The following is a 20,849-nucleotide window of genomic DNA, read 5'->3' on the forward strand; positions in this document are numbered from 1 at the left end:
AGTTTATATTCTTCTGGGTAATGCAACCTATCCACAAACAGTAGCAGTTGTTCTGTTAAACACTTTTCTCAATCCTCCTTAATTCTGGTGCTTTCCCTCAGGGATTATAACCAATTTATCCTATTTATATCTTCTTTGTCTTTAGTGTTTTCATTTGGATGTTGTCTCCCCCAGAAAATAGTGAGATTCTTGAGGGTAGGGACTGTCCTTTGTCTTTCTTTGTATCTCCATCACTTAGAACAATCGTGATACATGGTAGGTATTTAATAAATACTTGTTGACTTGATTTCAAGGAAGTAAAGCTAGATCAATGGAGAATCAGAAAAGGCTTTAAAGAGGAGGCAGCATTTAATGAGAAAAGAGCTTTGAAAAAAGAGAAGGAAAGAAGAGAAAGATTCTGAAAGAAAGAGATGAGGGACCATTCCAGGTATTTGGGACAGGTTGTACAAATGCCTGGAGGATAGAGAAAGAATGTCCATGGTAATAAGTATTTTGAGGTCAGCCATTCTGTGCCCATTGTTTTCCCCAATGAAGGAGGCAGGGCAGTTGTGGGCAGCAGATCTAGCAGTTGCCAGAAGTTCCCCTAAAATCAGCATCCCTTCTGTTTCTCTAGATTTGCCTGACATCTAGATAAAAAATCTGATAATTCTCTGGGAGAATGCTTGTTATCAGCTGGTCCTTTTGTAATGATGAATTCTAGTAAGGGGGAAAAGGATGAATCCAATGACACTTAAGTGCAGCTTTGGAAGAATCTAGTTCTTGGGTGGATTTAATGAACATGATTGTAATCTCCTATTTTGTGTATATCACTGGGATTTCTTGTGTATCAGACTTTATCAGGAGGTCCCAGTCATCTGTGACCGAGAGGTGACCATCCTCTTTGTGTCTCCTGTTAGGATGAGGATCGCAAATTTGAATCTAAAGGTCAGCAAAGCTATGTCCTTGGCAACACCCTTTGAACACTTTATTTTGCTGATGGTTGGGTCAGAAGTATGGGATCCTAGCAGTCCAAGGACCTTGTAAACATAACTGTGAACTTCCCTTGGACTGCTATCAGAATTTGGATTGGCTCAAGTTGGATGATGTAGGTGATGCATGGGACAAGCTGCCCTGACTTTCCATACTATGATAAATGAACCCTTTTCAGAGATAGTTTATAGGAGCCAAAGAGAGAGAAGAGCAGAGGAGCTTACCAGAAAGCAAAACTTACTTGACATAAACTGCCCGGGAGTACAGATGCCAGGGTTTGGCTACAGATAACAAGCAAAACCCCCCAAGATTTCAGAAATTAGTAGAATCTCAGACAAAATGATCTCGTGAGTCCTCTCTAACTCTTAGTCCTATGATTCTATATTCCCATGAACAGATGGGTGAGGACTAAGTCATTATTTGTTTCCATTTAAAACTGTTAATTAATGAAAATATTGTTTTCTTTGTAAAGACACAGTCATTTCATTATACCAGTCTGCTTAGAGCTTCCTTGCTGTTTTTCTCAGACAATTTTTATGATTTTCTTTTTACAAGCCGAGACCAAGGATATATGGCTAGTCTTAGCCAGATCTATAAAGAGAATTAAATTGTTCTCTCTGATTATATTGATTGTATGGATTTTGTGATCCTAATCCAATGGTGGAGATCCCATGGGTAACTGTTTTAGTTGTCATTTGAAATGGAATTTGCTAGCAAAAGAAAGAAATAGTCATTCATCCTTGGTGAGTATGGGTTGAACTTAATGCTTATTTTTAAAAAATATTTTAATAGTTTTTATTTTCCAGATATATGCATGGGTAATTTTACAACATTGACAATTGCTAAACCTTTTGTTCTAATTTTTCCTCTCCTCCCCCCTCCCAGATGGGAGGTTGACCAATACATGTTAAATATGTTAAAGTATAAGTTAAATACAATATATGTATACATGTCCAAACAGTTTTAATGCTTATTTTTGAAACTTGTAGACAGACATCCATATTATGAGGGCTCGTGGCTCTTTAGGAATGTCTTTCCACCTTCCTGAATAGGAGATGATTCTGTTAAATTTCTCAATTAAAAGGTCATGCTTTTGATATGCTAAGGTGGGTCATAATTCATGGTCACTGTGACAGGACCCATGACACACTGGACCAGACTCCTGATTATTGACATTTCCCACTAGGTTGAGAGAATGTTTCCTAGTTGTAGTATCATTATGCTGAGAATCAAGGAGCAGTTCAGTCAAGAAAAAAAAAAAGAGAAAGAAGTTACTGTCATCAAATCTTGCTTTATTCTTGTAGAGATCTTAGGTATTAGCTGCCTTATTAGCCAAAGAATCATGAATACATTTTGCAACATGAATCATTATCTCCTTTTGAATGGGACTGATTGTCTTGTCTGCCAAGGAAAAGCCATTAGGAGATAATTGTCACTTAGGGACTGACAGGCCTTTGTTAACATGCATATCAGGTACTACCTAGTATTCTGAACAAGAAGCAGAATTTGGCTTGAATTCCAAATAGGGAATATGCAAAGAACCTGAAACTCCCAGTAGATATTCATTTGGGATTGGACTCCTTCTGCAGGGCCCAATCTATGATGGCCCTGATGATATGCATATTATCTTGGTTAGCAGGTAAAAATAGACAGGACATCCTTAAATCAGAGCTTTTTTTTTTTTTTTTTTTTTAATGAATTGCCTGGATCTTACAGTCAAAAGTTCCAAATAACATGTCTGTGTTAACTCTAATTTCTTCCTGTAGCCTAGAAAAATTCCCAAGATACTAAGCTACAGTGGAAAAGCACTAGTTCTATAGGCAGAAGCCCTAAATTCAAATCCCATCACTGATTCTAACTAGCCAAAAAAAAGTCAATTGATCTCCTTGGACCTCAGTTTCCTCATCTGTAAAATGGAGGAGTTGGACTAGATAAATAGTCTTTGAGATCACTTCCAGCTCTAGATTAATGACTATTTCCATGAGTATCTATCATTCGTTAGGTGCTTTATTCACTCTTGGGAAAGGACAAAGTATTGTAACCCATTTTGACCTAATCAGTTCTCAGTTTTATGTAGTCAGCTCCACATTGGAATGATCTGGCATGGAGTCCAGTTAGGGCAGTCCATTCTGCCCTAACTCATCCTCTCAATTTCATCTCAGGAATTCATTCAAGGTCAGGAGGGAGTCCATAGGATCCAGGGAACTCTGGGTAAAATATCAGTTTGTTTTTCAACAGATGCTTTCTGCATCTTAAGTTCCCATGAAAATGACATTAGAATGATGAGTGAGCTTACAGGGTTAAAGAGAACTTAAATGGTTGCCCCCCCCCCCCTTTGGTATCCGCTTACATTAGCCAGACTGAGTTATATTACAAAAAATAAGAATTAGCATTTTATTTAATATTTTAAAGTTTTAAAGTGATTCACATTTATCTCATTTGATCTTTACAACTTCCTTGTGAGGTTGGTGCTCTTATTATCCCTATTTTACAGATGAAGAAACTGAGATAGACAGAAGTGACCTGCTTTAATCAGGGTCAGACAGTTAATAAATGCTTGAGGCTGGATTTGAATTCAAATCTTCCTGAGTCCAAGTGTAGCCTTCTAACCACTTTGTACTTAGCTTAAACATTCCTTTTTACAGTTCCAAACTTAATCCTAGCCTCCCTTAGTCCTCTTTCCCTTTAGTCCTATAGACAGCAGAATCCACTTTGAGCCAATTTAATTTTTGGGAGTGAGAATCATCTCACCCCCCCCACCTCCTCCTTCTCATGGAATTTGAGTTGCTGGATTTTATTTAATAAATGGATTGGTATTTTGTATAGAAGCCCAGAAATCCCAAGGCTATGGGCCCACTTTTTAAATGTAATTGAATAAATACTATAATAGTTGTGAGTAATAACTTAGTATTTATATAATTTTATAGGTTGAAACTTATGAAAAGAACCCCTATTTGTTCAGATCTGGTCTGTGAGCCATTACATTAACAATGAAGCTCCCAGAGAGACTAAATGGAGGTTATTTTTCTGATCAGGCAGCTTGGCATCTGGAAGAGTTCTGGCCAAGGACATAGAATGCTCTTGAGAAAAGAAACAAATTCAGAATCACTCAAGGGAGAGGCTCTGGTATAGGGTTGGAGCCTGCTGACACGAGTTCAAATCCATCATTCATTAGGCATTTATTAAACACTTACGGTATTCCAGGCACTGAGCTGAACAAAAAGAAACAAAAGATAGCCCCTGCACTCAAGGAGTTTCCATTCTCATGAGGGAGACAACATATAAACAGATATGTACAAAGCAAGTTAGATACAGAAAGAATCCCGTCTGTGATACTTATTTCATTGGAAAGAACACTGGCTCCAGATTCAGAAGTATTGGTTTCAAATCTCAATTCTATATATGTAACTTTGGGCAAACCACTTAATCTCCCTAGTCCTTGGTGTCCTTAAATATAAAATTATCCATCTGTAAATTTTACCTTTTGCCAGACACTTTTCCCAGAGCAATTTGGAATTATGCCCTAAAGGTTATAAAATTATGCATATCCTTTGACCAAGCAATACTACTACTAATATCCCAAAGAGATTAAAAACAAAAATAAAAAAGGACCTGTAAGTTAAAAAAAATTAATTATAACACCTCTCTTAGTGGTGGCAAAGAATTGGAAATTGGTAGAATATCCGTCAATTGGGGAATGGCTGAGATTACTTCCCTCTGAGATTATCATCCAACTGTATGGTATGATTTTATAGCATTATGTGCATATTGTCTCTTGAGGATCAGGACTGTTTTTTTCCCCTTTTGTGTATCCCAAATGCTGAGCACAGTGTTTGAAATGTAGTCAGTTAAAAGTGCTTGTTAACTGACTGACCTCCCCTGTATCCTATTCCACTAGAATTACATACAACGTACAATATCTTTGCTTGTTGTTTTCTTTTTATTTTTTTCAAATTGAGGAGATGGGTTTCTCTTAGCTCTTAAGGACAACCATCACTACAGATTGTTTTTACCCGAGATGAAGATTTGGTATTAGTGGTTGGGCAGAGAACAAAGTGTGAGGGCTGTTAGTGCTGGTAGTGATACAGGTGATAATGATGGGGTAAGGGTGGGTGGCGGCACATAGTACAGATAAGGTAAGGATGGGGTAGCCCAGTGGCCAGTTCAATATGGGTACAGTTGCCTTGGAGGAGTAATAGCAATGGGACCCAGACAGTGAGGAAACCTTACCCTGAGATTATGGCTAGACTAGGGAACATAGTCTGTGGAGGACTAAAATCCAGGGAGGAAGTACATCCTCCTGGATGTCCAGAACTTGGAATAAGATTCTGGGGGTACTATCTAAGTTACAGTCTTGATCATGATTAAGAACTTTGATTAAGTGTTAAGCAAAAGATTATAGTTCTGGAAGGTAGTGTGTGTTCTAGAGAGCAGGAATTTTGGCAAGTATTTCTTTTGGTCAGAATAATATATTTGGTTTAAAAAAGTCTCCCAGTCAGGTTTTTTGTTTGTCTTGTTTATATAGCCTTGATCTCTATCTAATCAAAAGTTCTGCTAGGATACACCCATGTGTCCTTTATTCTGTGTTCTTATTGATAGTCAACACACACAGCATCCACTTTTCTTTTTTTTTCTTGCAAGTTTAAATTTTAATATTTTATTTCCCTCAATTATATGTAAACACAATTTTAAACATTTATTTAAAAATATTTTAAGTTCTGAATTTTATGTCTCTGTCCATTGCCTCCCTCCTTCTCCCCCCACTGAGAAAGCAAAAAATTTGATATAAGGTTATGAACATACAGGCATGCAAAACATATTTCTGTGTTAGCTATGTTGGAAAAGAAAGAATGGACAAAAAAGCCCTAAGAGCAATAAAAAAAAAAAAAAAGTTTGCTTCGATCTGCATTCAGACTCCATTAGTTCTTTCTCTCTAAATGGATGGCTTTTTTCTATCATAAGTCCTTCAGAATTGTCTTAGATCATTATGTTGCTGAAAATAGTTATCATTCACAGATAATCATCATATAAATGTTGCGTTATTATATACCATGTTCTCCTGGTTCTGCTCATTTCACTTTGTATCAGTTCACTTAAGTCTTACAACAATTTGTTTGGCCATTCCCCAATGGATGGACATTCCACCAATTTTATAGCCCTTAGGGCACAGTCCCAAGTTGGTCTGTAAAATGATTGAATCAGTTTACCACTTCATTAAGTGCATTAATGCTTCAATTTTCCCACATCCCTATCAACATTTGTCATTTTCTTTGGGAATCATAGAATCAATCTGATTGGTGTGGAATGGTAGCTCTCTAATTAATAGTGATTTGGAATTTTTTTTTCATATGACTATAGATAGCATTAATTGCTTTCTCTGAAAACTGCTTGTTCATCTTCTTTGACCATTTATTAATTGAGAAATAACTCATTTCTATAAATTTTCCTTTCATATGAAAAAAGTTCTCAAAGAAACTTGAGAATTTTTTTTTTAGTTAAGATTACTTTTTATTTCCTTCCATCCTATTTCCCCCTTGTTTATGCTACTTCTCTCTCTTTTCATCTGGTAGATTATCAAAATTTTGCTTTTGATTTTTACCACCTGAAATCTGTCTTCCCTTCAATCACTTCCTTGTCCTCTTACCTTTCTACTTTCATGTAAGATAAGACAGATTTCTATACCCAACTCAATGTGTATTTTATTCCCTCTTTGAGTCAATTCTGATGAGAGAAAGGTTCATGAGCTACCAAATGAATGTGAACTGTTTGCATTTTTGTTTTTCTTCCCAGGTTATTTTTACCTTCTGAATCCAATTCTTCCTGTACAACAAGAAATTCGGTTCTGCACACATATATTGTATCTAGGATATACTATAACATATTTAACATGTATGGGACTGCCTGCCATCTAGGGGAGGGGGTGAAGGGAAGGAGGGGAAAATTCAGAACAGAAGGGAGTGCAAGGGATAATGTTGTAAAAAATTACCCATGCATATGTACTGTCAAAAAAAGTTATAATTATACATTTATATATTAATTTATAATTAAAAGTTATAATTATTAAAAAAAAGAATTCTTTTTGAACTCTTCCATGGTCTGGAACAAATTTTATATTTGTCTTTGAGGCTTTAGATGAAACAGTTTTGACTTGGTTGTTTTCTGAGTTTGTGTTTTGTTCTTCCCTGTCATCATAGTAATTTTCTCTAGTAAGCTGCATCTGTTGCTGTGCATTTATTTTCTTAGTGTCTTAGTGTATTTCTTGAATTAAACTCTAAATTAACATGGGGCTTTGCTTCCAGGGTGAAGGGCTTCCAAGTTTCAGGTTTTTGTGCATCTGCTTTCAGAGATAATTCTACAAAACCTGTAAATTTTTGGTCCTTCCCAGGAGGTTTGATCTGGAGAGGTGTGTTTACTACTCTCCTGGCCTGTGTTCTAGTCTGTGAGCAAGTATAAGCACTCTTCCACCCTGGAACTGTGACCAGGGTTCTGGCTCCCAGGCAATTGCAATCTTTGGTTTGCTAGTGCTCTAGTTTTGCCCTGTGACCCAGATCCAAATGGGGAAATGCAATGGAGTCCTGCCATTGGTGTCAAAAAAGGGATCCCTGGAATCTTTGGACAGTTATTGGACCCCCTAACTGTCTGGAAACTGCCACTCCTCTACAGATTCAGTCATCTCCAAGACCTACAGCTGATTTGCTTGGGGAACTTTTCTGCACCATACTCCATTTTTATTCTGGCACAAAAGAGCTTTCCTGACAAACTCCTAAGTTGTTCTGTGCTGGAAAGTTGTTTTACCCCTTCCTTTTGTAAGTTCTGCAAATACACAATTTGTTTTTGAAGCATTATTTAAAGTGGCTTAGAGGAGTTAGGGGGAGAGTTCAGGTGAGACCCTGCCTTTTCTCTGCCATCTCAGTTTTGCCCCTTCAGTTTTCAAAGAAAATAATTACCACTGAAGACATTTCCAAAAGTTTTTTTTTTCCCATTCCCACCCCTATTCTGTCTCATGGCTCAGAGATTTTGGCTCTTCATGGATGGGAGGGAGAGTGTTGTAAAAACAATCTAGTGGAACATTGGGCAGAACCCAGAATTTAGGAAAACACTCAGTAAATTCAGGTCCTCCCACTTTGGTGTCTTTATTGAAGGGCCCAAGGTCACTTGCATATGCCTTGGGGACATTTGATATAGGAGAAAGAGGAACAAAAAATGGGCTAGATGCAATAGCAAAGGCAGGCCTGCTGCCAATAAAGATGAGGGGGGTGAAAGGTTAATTCATTAATGGAGGAGCAATTTGTCTGAAAAGCCATTTAAGTGTGCAGATCAAAAGTCGTAAAATATCATTTCCAGTTCATAAACTCTTTTTGACTCAGATAAAAGCAACTGTAGAAACCTGGGCTTGTCAGGATCCTGAAGGCTCCAGATTGCCTGCTGCCTGGCTCCAAATCAAATCGCCACTGGACAGGGCTGCTTCTGAGGACCTGGGCAGCCATTGCACCAGGTCAGCGTGACTGAAGAGCTGATGGTGTGAGTCCTGGGGATACACTAAGAAATGATCACAGTCAGAGATGAATGATGATGAATGATGTCCCTATGCGTGAGATAGCACAAAGAACTTTGAATATATTAATTTCAGTGACTCTAAGGCAGCTCCAAGCAGTGGAATAATCATGACCCAGAAGATTTGGCTTAGTCACTTACTGCTTGTGCTAAGTAGAGAAAGCTGTTTTTTTGTTTTTTTTTTTCTTTCTGATCTTCATTTTCCTCATCTGTAAAAATGAGGATACTTTTCTACATCCTGTCTCAATGCAGAGCCATTAGTAGAGTGGGGAAGGAATTCCTGAACCTTTTCTTGTGTTACATACAGATCTCTTCTGGCAGCCAGGTGAAACTGATGAATCCTTTCTTGGAATAATAGTTTGTTCTCTACATTAATAATTGGAAGAAATGCTAAATTTCAGTTAAAAGTTAGTGAAAATAAGAATGCATTTTCCCCCATTTTTATGGGCCCCTGTGAAATCTAGCCATAAATTCCAAGTTAAGAACTTTTAGTTTGGAAAGTAAAAAAAAATTTCTTAACATATTTATTTCAGTAACAAATTTAATTCCTAGTTAAAAAAGGAATTAGTTAAAATAAGATGCTGCTAGATTGGGAGGGAGGTGTTGTTGATAGTACTCATTTGTGAGACACTATAGTAAATAATGTCCTCTGTTCTGACTGAATTTGTCTTAATTGCTTCTTGAATTATTTTTATACTATGAATTATAAGACTGATTTGTGGGTTCCTTTTGTGTTGTTTGCCCTCAATCCCATAATTTGTAATTAAGGGTTTGCTCTGATAAATATTCATGTGACATAATAGTGGCCATGAATACTCAAAGGTTATGCCAGTAGGGTACCATCTCTAACAGGTCCTACTGACCTCCAAAAGTTTTAAGTACAATCCTAGGTATAGGTTTAAATTAACTCATTGTTGAAGAGCTGTTAGAGATTCTAAGATGCAGAGATGAGGAGAGAGTGCAACATTTCTCACCCATAGTCCTCCACTCCTCTGCAGAGGGAAAGAAGCTATGTTTCATTATCTGTTCTTCTGGTAGAAGATTGAAGATCTATAATTTTTATATAGGAAAAATTCACACAGAAAGGTTATGTATGGTGTGTATAATCCTATGTGTTACTGCAGTAACATTCTTTGTCAGAATACCTATGAAGTGATTAAAAATCAAATATGCTTGCTCTCTATAATGGATAATATGACTTGTACATACTGCACTTTCTCCTCCTCCACCTTGTATTCTTTTTTTAGGATGTCAGAATTGGAGATATCTAGCAATGGCATTATTTCCAAGTCTTTTCAACTCTAGCCAATGATATCTTCTCAAAAGTCCTTCATTAACAGCCCCATCATGGAGATCACTGAACTTTCTTTGGCTGTTGGAGAAAATACAGCCCAGAGGAGGGTTGTGATTTCTGTCAGGATGCTGAAATTCAAAGCTTTGATACTCAGTCCTCTAGGGGGTCTAGAGGTGTCCAACAAGTGATGACTTTCCCATTAGCAGAGAGTAATGAGAGCACATCTTTTCTTTCAGGTGGACCTGGGGAATATGGAAAGGTTTGCTTTTTATGAACGGGCAAAAAAAGCTTTTGCTGTAGTTGCAACAGGGTAAGTACTTGAAGCAGGGAAAGTTGGGAGCCCAAGAATATTTCACTTGTATCCCGGAAGGTTAGGAAATGAAGGCTGCCCTCTGATCACACAGGAATTCTCTTTTCTCCTTACCTGCCTCTCTGTGCTCACTAGCCTTTCCCCATGCAATGCCTTATCTCTAAAATAACCTTCCATCCATCCTTTATACATCTTGTATTCTTCTTACTTAATATTTTCATATCTATCCAATTGTTCATATGTTGTTTCCCTAATTAGAATGTAAACTCCTTGAGGGCAGGAACCAGTCTTTGCCTTTCTTTGTAACCTTAGGGCACATTATAAGTACTTAATACATTTCTGTTGACTGAATGATTTTTCCTCTAGTTTTCTCATTAACCCACTGGAAATACATCACCAGAAATGCAAAACACAAAAATCCTTTTTGTGTGTGGTGATGTTTAATCTGCCATTGATGTTTCATACATATTCTTTAGGTTGGCGACTAAATGCTTTCTGTTATATATTTGATATGTCTGGGCCTGAAAATGTCAGTGAAATGGAAGCTACAAACTGGCTTAATTTTTAGGGTTTTCTTGCTTATCAAAGGAAAATGGAAACTTTTCCCCATAACCTCTGGAGGACATATACCTCATAGGGACATAGGCGACACCATTAAGTTATTCTGTTTGAGGAAAAAGGGAAAGAGAAACGTATGATACAGGAGAAAGCAAACTAGTAACCTGAAACTAGGCCTAATTCTGAGACTGACTCGTGCTTACTCTTAAGTACTTCCCTTTCTTCAGCTCACTTTCCTCATCTGTAAAATATGGACTTTGAATTCAGTCCTCTCTAAGGTCCTCTCTTCCTCTCACCTTTTTAATGCTACTTTTTGTAATGTATCCTCCCTCCTTCACTCTTGTCTTTCCTAACAGTCCCTTGTTCTAAAACCTCTCAAGGCTCCTCCCCTTCCTACCCTGTTCAGATGGAGTTGTACTATCTGCTTGTCCATTCCTAAGCATCTTGAGTTCCTCACTTTTCCTCATCCTTCTCCCTCATTTTCATTATTTTTATCTGTCTCCTTTTGTCTATCCACACAGATACCACCTTACTTTAGGCCCTTGTCTCCTTTTGCCTGTTCTATTGCCACAACCTTCTTATTGATCTTGTTTCAAATCTCTCTTCCCCATCCAATCCCTCTGTCAGTCAGCTTTTTTTTTTCTTCCAATTTTTGTGATCCCATTTGGGGTTTTCTTGGCAATGATTCTCTAGTGGTTGGCCACAAGTATACCACTTGTTCCTCTTAGGTATCATTCTCCAGTCCTTTAAACTGGTTTTCTCCCATTTCTGGGATGTGTTTCCTTTTCATCTCTGTCTCCAAGAATCTAAAACTGCCATCAAGCCTCAGCTCAAATGTCTACTGCATGAGGAGCTCTCTGAAGCCTACAAGCTTCTTTCCCATTTACTTTGTATATATTTTTATTTATATTCTATTCTTTGAAATGATATCACTAGAAGATTCTGGCAATCTGCACCATTGACAATACAGGTGCAAGATGCCCTTTCAGCCTTGTGCCCTAGTCACAAATATTCTTCACATGCACATGTATTTTATTGTTGCCTTACCAGTTTCTCCATTTGAACATATGCATATATGTATGTATCCATCTATCTATCACATCTATCTGTTTCATCTATCTATATAGAGAAAAAAAGATAAAGATTTTTTTGGTCTTTTTTGCCCCCAGTCAAATATTTGCCTTGTGGCAGGCATCAAGCACAATGTATACTTATTGATTGACTCATTATTTATTTTGCAGAGAAACATCTCTATATGGGAACATAATCCTCAGGAAAGGCGTGATTGCCTCACAGGACCAGCACTTGGAACTGAGTATCAAGGAGACCAAATGACAGCCATTAGAAGACACAGCCATTCCTCAGTTCTGCAATGATCATTGGCTCACATGGTCATGAAGGAAAGTGGAATGGAAATCAGATTTTGGCTCTAATGTTATTTAAATAAATACTTTTCTTTTTTTCTTTCTTTGGCTTTTTCTTTTAGTAAGCAATCATTTTAATGCAGGTATTTCTGAAAGCCCTGTCCTTCTCTTCTTTTTTTAGATGCTGCCCCCTGGCAATGTCAACCATCTTTTTTTATGATTACAGTTAAATAGATGACTCCCAATTTTTTAGTTCTGACTTCTTACAAACCTTAGCACTATACCTCTGCTTTAGTGTTCTACAGCCCCCACAAAATCAACACAACGACCCCTTCCCCAATTCTGCTTCTCTGAAATGCATCATTTTTTTTTGTGGTACCATGTTCATAACTTGGAATCATTTTTGCCTCCTCTCTCTCCCTCACTTCTCATATCCAGTCATTTATCAAGTCCTGTTGATTGTACCCTCATGGGATCTCACATCCATTATGTCCTTTCTGCCACCACACCCTAACACAAGTCCTCTTCCCTGCCCACCTGAACAACAGTCTCTTCACAACTCTCTGCCTCTACTCTCCAATCTCCAATCTAATTTTCATACATACTTCTGCCAGAACATTTGTTCTTATACTCTCTTACACTGATCTGTTCAAATAACTTCTTATCCAATGGTCAATCACACAGTTAATAAATGTTGGGATTGGGTTGCAAGTTTGGGTCTTCTCTTTCAACCCGACTCTACCATTCTTTTTATTGCACCATGCTGTTATAAACAGCATAATAGCTGTTTGTTTATATATATATGTTTGTTATAAACAACATAATAGCCCTTGGGCCACCATAGTTTTTATGTTATTTTATATTATATAGAAAGAAAGCAGATTGTGATTTCTTTCTTAGGGAAAGTTGTAAAATTCACTATCTTTTTAGTTTTCTCTAATCTTCCTAGGTCTTGTGACCTACATAGAACAAAGGATCATGAATAAGAATTATTTTCTTCACCATAGTTTTATCCAGCAGCTAAATGGTACAGTGAATAATCGAGTGCTTGGTCTGTAGTTAAGAAGACCAAAGTTTAATTTCTAGCTTCAGACACTTATCAACTGTGACCTTGAGCAAGTGATTTAATCCTATTTGTCTCAGTTTCTTCATCTGTAAAATAAGCTGGAGAAGGAAATGGCCAATCATTCTAGTATCTTTGCCAAGAAAATCCCAAATGGGGTCATGGAGAATTGGAAATGACTGAACAACAAGAAGAAACCTTTTCTATTTGAGGAAATAAAGCTCTTGGACAAACTATGAACTAAAATGGGTTTCTGATCATAAGTTTAATGAAATGAAGAATGTAGAGGAGACTCTTCATAGTAGAGTTCAAAGAGCATATGTAACCTTAGTTAAAGTGTCAGTTGTCCTACCTTTGTAGACAGGATTGAGAGGAAAGGTTCTTAGCCATTGACTGATCAGGCTGACTGAGTGTGTTCTAGAGCTTTCTCCTATAGAGGAGGGATCACTGTTCATAACTCTTGTTTACATCCATTCCATGGCTATGAAACAGTGATAGGTAATCCTGAAGGTAGCCCCTCAGGCAACCACTGTAGCTGAGGTGCGATGGGAAGCTGAAAAATCTCCAACTATAAATCACAGGACAGATGCTTAATAACCACAGTTTTCTTAGTGGGTGTGAGATGTGATATTAGAGAGTCTTAAAAGAAACTACAAGGCTGAAGATCAGCTTCAGTAGAGATGTTATGATTGGTGGAAAACCACTGAAATAATGTGCCTCCTGGGAAGCATTGAAAGGCAATATCTGTTGGAAAGGAAGCTAGGCAGAGAGCTTTGTAACAATATCCCTAGACGATGCTGGACAATTCTGCATCATTGCCAGTGCAGGTGCAAGATGCCTCTCCAACCCTGCACCTTGTACAAATATTCTTCATGTGCACATGTATTTTATCATTGACTTACTATTACCAGTTTCTCCATTTGAGCATATATATATATATATATATACACACACACATATATATACACATATGTATATATGAGAATAGAATGAGCTCAAGGATTTTTGGGGAAAATGCTTTGTGATTTTAGTACTATTCTTTTTCATTAAATATCTTTAAATTAAATGTGATCTATGATTGATGTAGAGAAGCAACCACATCAGTGGGGGCTTGCAAACTTTGATTTGAAGAGGATTCTGACATTGGATATCTTTCTGGGAATCTGCCGGTAAGAGGAGACATTTACACAGGACAATTTTTTTTTCTTTCTTCTTTTTTTTTTTTTTTTTTTTTGCTAATAAAAATCCATTCTATTATGCTTTTCTACCACATTACTGCACTATTTCCATGACTCCAATTAGCTCTCTGCTTGTGCTCTTCTCTGACAGAATTCTGCTTAAATGATAGTAATTTTGGACTTAAAGGCCAAGGTCTTTATAATCTTTACTATTAACACAAGTTTGTGGTATAAGGTAAAATAATAAAATTTCTTTCATATTTGCATTTGTGTAGTCATTCAAAATTTAAAGCTAAATAAGAACCTTAGAGATTCCTCCCTTGCAGGAGCATTTGCATTTAAAAAGGCCTCTGACTGAGAGAGGAAACCAAAAGAATGAATTATTCTCAAATAGAATTTTAGAATCTGTGACATCTTGGTGACACTTGGCTTACAGTCTTTTCCTGGGTCTTAAAAATCTCATGTATGAAAACCAAACTGGGATCCTCAATTCAATTAATTTCCATGTGCCAAGTATGGTCCTAGGTGCTGGGGTTTAGAAGACAAAAGTGAAAAGCTTTTACTTTCTACCCAGGGGAAACAGCATAGTTCAAATCCAGAATCATGGGAAACTGATCTTCATTGTTTCTTGAATTATAAACTAAATGCCATAAACCTTAGCACAATGCCTTAACTAGGGAACCACTGAGCCTTATCCCCCAAATTCATTGCTACCATCCAGACGTCCACAACTGTGAGCATTTCCTTCCTTCTCTCCCACATCAGACATCATAGACATGGAGGTGAAAAGAATCTCACAGGCACAAATCATGAACCTATTCTGCAATATCCTACCAGAATGATCACCCAAACGCTTCTGGTAATAGGGAATTCACTTCCCATTCTCTTTTTGTAGCAATTTAGATTGTTGGGAAGATCTGAGTATGATTTCTACCAGTAACTTTCACCCATTTTTCCTAGTTCTTCTTTTTAGGACAAAGGAGAACAAATATAATTCTTCTATCTGATAATTCTCTACACATATGATGGTAGTTAATGTCACCACCCCTCTTACTCTTTATTCTCTTTTTTTTCATGAATTCCTTTGATCTGACCTCATATAGCCTTGTCTCAAGGGTTTGTTTTTGTGTGTGTGTGTGTGTGTGTGTGTGTGTGCGTATATGTGGTTGTCTCTGGTTATCAGTTGCTTAGGTTATAGGCACGAAATAAAAGGGATAATCATATTTTCCCCTGTGAAATTAACCCTAAAAATAATCAATATGAAACAAATGAAATTAATGAAGTAGCACTCTCTTACTCTTTCCCATCCAAAGATCATTTCAAGCAGAAAAGGACTCTACAGGTCATAGAGTCCAACTTCCTTATAATTTACGATTGAGGAAACTGAAGCCCAGAGAGATTAAGCAAGTTAGGTAAACTTATATAGGTTTACAAGTGGCAGAGCTGAGGCCCCCAAATCTCTCTACTTTTCAGAGTTTGGTGTAGTCAAATAATCTGGTTGTTATATACAATGGTTGCTTTGTAAAAAGGAGGATACTGTGAAGTGAGAAAAATCACTGGACTAGGAACTAGGACACTTTGGATTTAATTTGTACCCTGTCACTTAATAGCCAGTGTGAACTTGTTTAGTGAATAGAGTGCTGGGTTTGGGGTCCGGAAGACCTGCATTCACATTCTATCTCATTAGAACCTAGGATTGTTATGGGGATCAAATGAGAAATTATTTATAAAACTGCTTAGCACAGTGCTTGGTACATAGTGTTACCTATATGTTAGGATTTTATAAGGTGCTAAGTCACTGAATGGATAGAGACAGTAATTATCTAATTTAATATAGTACTTCACAATTCTCTAGTTTAGTAATGTATTTACTAGAATTCTATGAGATTCAAACCTTTAAGAGAGCATACTTTTAAGGAGCTCCCACAAGCCCAGGGAGTACCCACAAGCCCATTCTTTGGGAGGATATAAGGAGCCAGGATTCAGTGGGGAGAGTCAGAGTCTGTATTCAGTCAAGGAGAGGACTTCTCGGGAGAACTTCAGGGGACTTCGGAGGAGAGGACTTCGGAAGATTCAGGGCCAAAGAGGAGATTCACAACTAGGATTGACTTCTGAGAAAGCCACAATCCCACACTCTTGGAGGTGGAGTCTGATTCATTCCCACTTCAACTTCTGTGCTGGCTGGAGAGATTGGGAAGAGGAGAGGCTGGAAACATTCAGACAAGACTCTTGGGAACCAAAAAGAGAGGAAAGCCTCTATTAAAGCTATCCAAGCCCCAAGTGAAGGAGACAAGACTTGAAGGAGAAAATAAAGGATCTGGAGATTTGGAAAGATTTGGAAAGAGACAGTAAAGGACTTTAACTCCTGGCTGGATTTGGGATTATTGAACTGAACTGAACTAAGGTGCCTCCAGAAGCTCCCCAAGAAATCCTGCCCCCAAGAGAACGATTACAATCTAGAGAAACAGAACATTACGTGTGTGTATGATTGTTCCCTAAGAGCTATGTGACCATGAATAAGTAATTTAATTGTCCTGAATCTCAGTTTCCTCGTCTGTAAACTAGAGGAGTTGGATTGAATGATTTCTGGATCACTTCTAGCTCCAAATCTATGACCCTATGTTTGTTTGTATATTTGGGCATATAACCAGAAAGATGGCATTAGTTTCTGCACACTTTCCTAATCCTAAAACCATCAAAGAAAACAATCATGTATTAAGTAGCACAGTGGATAGAGCACTAGGCTTGGAACCAGAAAGACTCATCTTCATGAGTCTAAATCTAGTCTCAGGTACTTAGTAGGTGGATGATACAGGGCACCACAGTTTTCTCATCTGTAAGATATCTTGGAGAAGGAATTGGCAAACCATAAAAGTATCTTTGCCAAGAAAACGCCAAATGGGATCACTAAGAGTCAGATATGACTAAAAAAAGTGGTTTAATACAAATAGAGCAATTAGAACTGAATCTACATGATAAGAAGAGAGCACCCACCCTCCCTACATCCCCTCCCTCACCAGAATGCAAAAACACATGAATCAATCCTAATATAACACTTTGAGTTTTACAAAATGTTTGAGCCTATGACTTTGTGAGGTAGGTATTATTACTGTTCCCATGTTTACAGATAAGAAAACCGGCTGAAAGACATTCAGTAAATATCAGGCAAGATTCAAATTCATTCCAGTCTTCCTAACTCCAAGCCCAGCACTATCCATTGTGTCACTTTGTTGCCACCTTGAAGAACCTTAATAATTAGAGAAATCATTGTGTTCTCCTTCCTAACTTACTCAGCTTGTTCACCACAGTTAACACAAGCAACCTTATATTTTTGTGACTTTGAGTCTGGCTGTAATGATTTGCTAGACCCACTCCTACTTCCTCCAGAGGCAGCTGACAGTGATACTGCCTGTAAACTTGGAGTAATAAACTTGGGGGGTAGGATGGGAGAGGTCAGGGAATTGAAAGACTCTGACAAGATAAAATCTGCATTCAATGCTTAAAGTTACTGGAAAAATAAGTGTCAGGCTTTAGGAAAGGTACAGTAGAAGGGAGAGGAGCCAAAGAGTGAGAAGGATAATGAATGATGAGGAATGCTTGTATTATGAAGCTGAAAGACCAAAAAATCAAGAGACAAAATCTGAATAAAACCACCTTGCAAACTGATAATTTAGAACAGAAAAATCAGAAAGACAAAAGGAAAAATGAGCAAAATCTCAAAATGAAACAAAAACCTTAAACAAGCCCTTATAGTATGAAAGAATACAAGAGGGAATCCTACAGACTTCAGAAATCCTGAAGGAAGATCAAGAAATTCTAAAACAACTCAAAAAAAAAAATCAGATGCATAAAAGAACAAACTAGGAGTGAATTCAGGTCAGAAAGCAACTCACTTAATCTCTCTGGGCCTCAGTTTCTCTTCTTTTTTTTTTTTTTTTTTTTTTTAACAAAATGAGTGGTTGATAAGAACAGGAAGCTCTTGAAAAATGGCCTGAATCACCCTAAAGTGGAACTTATCAGATGAAATGAATCCTCTACCAGAGTTCTTCTCTGATACTTCACTGAATTCTGGGTTCTGAAAAGCCATGTAACAATCTTTTAATAGACCAGAGTTAATGGCTTGTTGATATATTGTATCTCTCTGTTATTCAAGGACAAGCCCACTTGAGATGGAGAGTCATGTTACCAAATTGGATACAGGAAGATGAAATTTTCAGACACAAAAAATCTTGGAGATTGTTGCACGCAAAGACTGATCACATGATCAGAGAGAGGGTAGAGTAGTGGTTTTCTTCCCAATCCCAAAAGAAAAGAAATTGCTCTCTGTCTCTGACTCTCTCACTTTCTCCATCTCTTTCTTTCTGCCTGTCTCTCTCTCTTTCTCTCTCCCCACACATATGCCAAATATAGAATAATTATAGATAAATTCACTTAATGAAAAGACAGAATTCCCCCTTGCCCCCTCCACAAGGCTCTCATGAATTAATAATAACAGCTTGCATTTATCTAGTGTTTTAAAGAACCAAGTTATAGGAATGTCGTGATTTGTGGTGGTGGAAAGAGCACCCACGATGACAATGAAATTATAGCTCTTTGACATACTGGTGTCTCGATTTTAAAATATACTTTAAAACAAAGTAAGCTGCAATCTTGCCATTTACAATATGCTTGCCATATGAAAGTATCCTGTTATAAAAGGAAAAGCCCAAGATTTGTAATCAGAAAATGTGGATTCAAATCTTGAACTCTTCCACTTTGTGACTTAAGGCAAGTTTTTTTTGTTTTGTTTTGTTTTTGCTATGCTAGGTCTTAGTTTCTTTCTCTATAAAACAAAAAGCTACACTAAATGGCCTTGAAAGTCTCATCTAGCTTGAAAATCAGACTCTATATTTTGTAATAACAAAAAAGTTTAGGGGAAAGCAGAGTAAGAGGGAAGGAGATTGTCACTGTTTCTGTAGTGGCTTTCTCAAGGAGATGGTAGTCTGATGAGCAGTATGATTATCTAGATAGATGATCCCTAGAATAGACAACGTATACCCACTAGGAGCTGCAGAAGAATGGAAACGTCCCTCAAGCACATCCAGATTCCTTTGCTCTGATTCTATTCACAACAAACAACCTTCTGATCTAGTTTGTCTTCTTTACATAGATAGGACCAGTGCAAATCAATGATGGTACTAGTTCCCTTGCCAGAGATGTTTCTTCTTGTGAAATAATAACCTTGGAAAGCAGAACTAGCACTTATCTGGGTCTGGCATTGAACTACATCATGGCATAGGGCATAGCAGGGCATAATTTTTCTTCCGGGAGGAGGTCTTTCTCTCCCCCATACCCTTAAAACTTGGTAATTGACTTGCTAGCTTATCCCTGTCCCTCATCCTTCCCCACTATCATCCTCCAAATCTTGGTCTTGCCTACTTACTGGGATAAGACTATCTCCAATGTGATCTCTGGTCTGGCTTCTTGTGTCTGGCATTTAGAGTGGATAGAGACATACAGGGGTGGCCCTTTCACTCTGCCCTTGCCAGAATGAACTCAGTCTTGAGACTTTCCAGGCTCTATTCTCTTCTGCTCTCCATTTTTACTATGTCCTCTAGAATTAATCAACTATCATTAATTAATTATGTGCTTACACTCTACTAGTGCTAGAATAAAAGACAAAAGTTAAAACAATTCCTGTCCTCAAGTGTAGCTGGAATGCTCTTCTATGATTAAATTCTCCTCCATCCTAGATCTCCTCTGACATTTCTTCCAAATTGTGATGCCCAATGAAGGCTCTCTGTCTTCTGAGGATATCAGCATCTCTTGACTATGTCTCCACATCTGGCTACTATTGTGTAGTCCCCAAGAGCAGAGGAGGAGCTAGCATCTATCTTATTTTTCTTTTATACTTTTTCACTCAGCCACTTTCACTCAGGACTTCTGAGTCCTCTATCCTCTCTCTATCCTCTCTAGGCCTTTCTCTCTTCTTCCAATATGTTGAGTAATTGACTTAGGATCTTGTTCTTTTTTTTTTCTTTAATTCTTTTTAATTGACAAAATTTAAGTTACTCTCCTTTCTATTCCCTCTCCAATTGAACAACAACAACAGAAAAAAAAATCCTTGTAAGAAATAGGTTTAATAAAGCAAAGCAAGTTTTGACATTGGCCATGTTTGAAAAATAGTGTCTCATTCTGTATATTAACAGTCTTCTCTTCTATTTCAACCCTGATTCCTTTGAATGCTCCGATAGCCCAATTCCTCACTCTCTTAAATCCTCTGATCTGTCTCTCATCTGCCTCAATCACACCTAGGAGTGGTCAGACTTTATACTATTTTCTTCCCCTTAAAAAGAAGAAGGAAGAAAGGAAGAAAAGGAGGAGAAGAAGAAATGGAAAGAAGAAAAGAAAGGAGGAGGAGGAAGAGAGGAGAAGAAGTACAAGAAGAAGAGGAAGAAGAAAAAGAAGTAGGAGAAGAAGAAAAAGAAAAAGGAGGAGGAGGGGAAAGGGAAAGAGGAAGTAAAGGAAGAAAAATGGGAAGGAGAAAAAGGAGGAAGAAGAGGAGGTAGGAGGAAGAAGA

The 20,849-nt window shown here is 37.6% G+C and overlaps 1 protein-coding gene across 2 annotated transcripts in view; it reads left to right on the forward strand.

Annotated features, from left to right (window-relative positions):
* Positions 1-12,878, forward strand: part of FUOM (fucose mutarotase) — a 40,175-nt gene extending 27,297 nt beyond the window's left edge. For both annotated transcript variants that reach the window (XM_074296289.1, XM_074296290.1), the window contains exons 5-6: positions 10,054-10,127; positions 11,927-12,878. In XM_074296289.1, coding sequence (XP_074152390.1) covers positions 10,054-10,127; positions 11,927-12,020 — 168 coding nt within the window. In that variant the 3' untranslated portion in view covers positions 12,021-12,878. The remainder of the gene's footprint in view (positions 1-10,053; positions 10,128-11,926) is intronic.
* The last annotated feature ends 7,971 nt before the right edge of the window (positions 12,879-20,849 follow it).

The sequence above is a fragment of the Sminthopsis crassicaudata genome, chromosome 2 (genome assembly GCF_048593235.1).
Source record: "Sminthopsis crassicaudata isolate SCR6 chromosome 2, ASM4859323v1, whole genome shotgun sequence".
Taxonomy (NCBI): domain Eukaryota; kingdom Metazoa; phylum Chordata; class Mammalia; order Dasyuromorphia; family Dasyuridae; genus Sminthopsis; species Sminthopsis crassicaudata.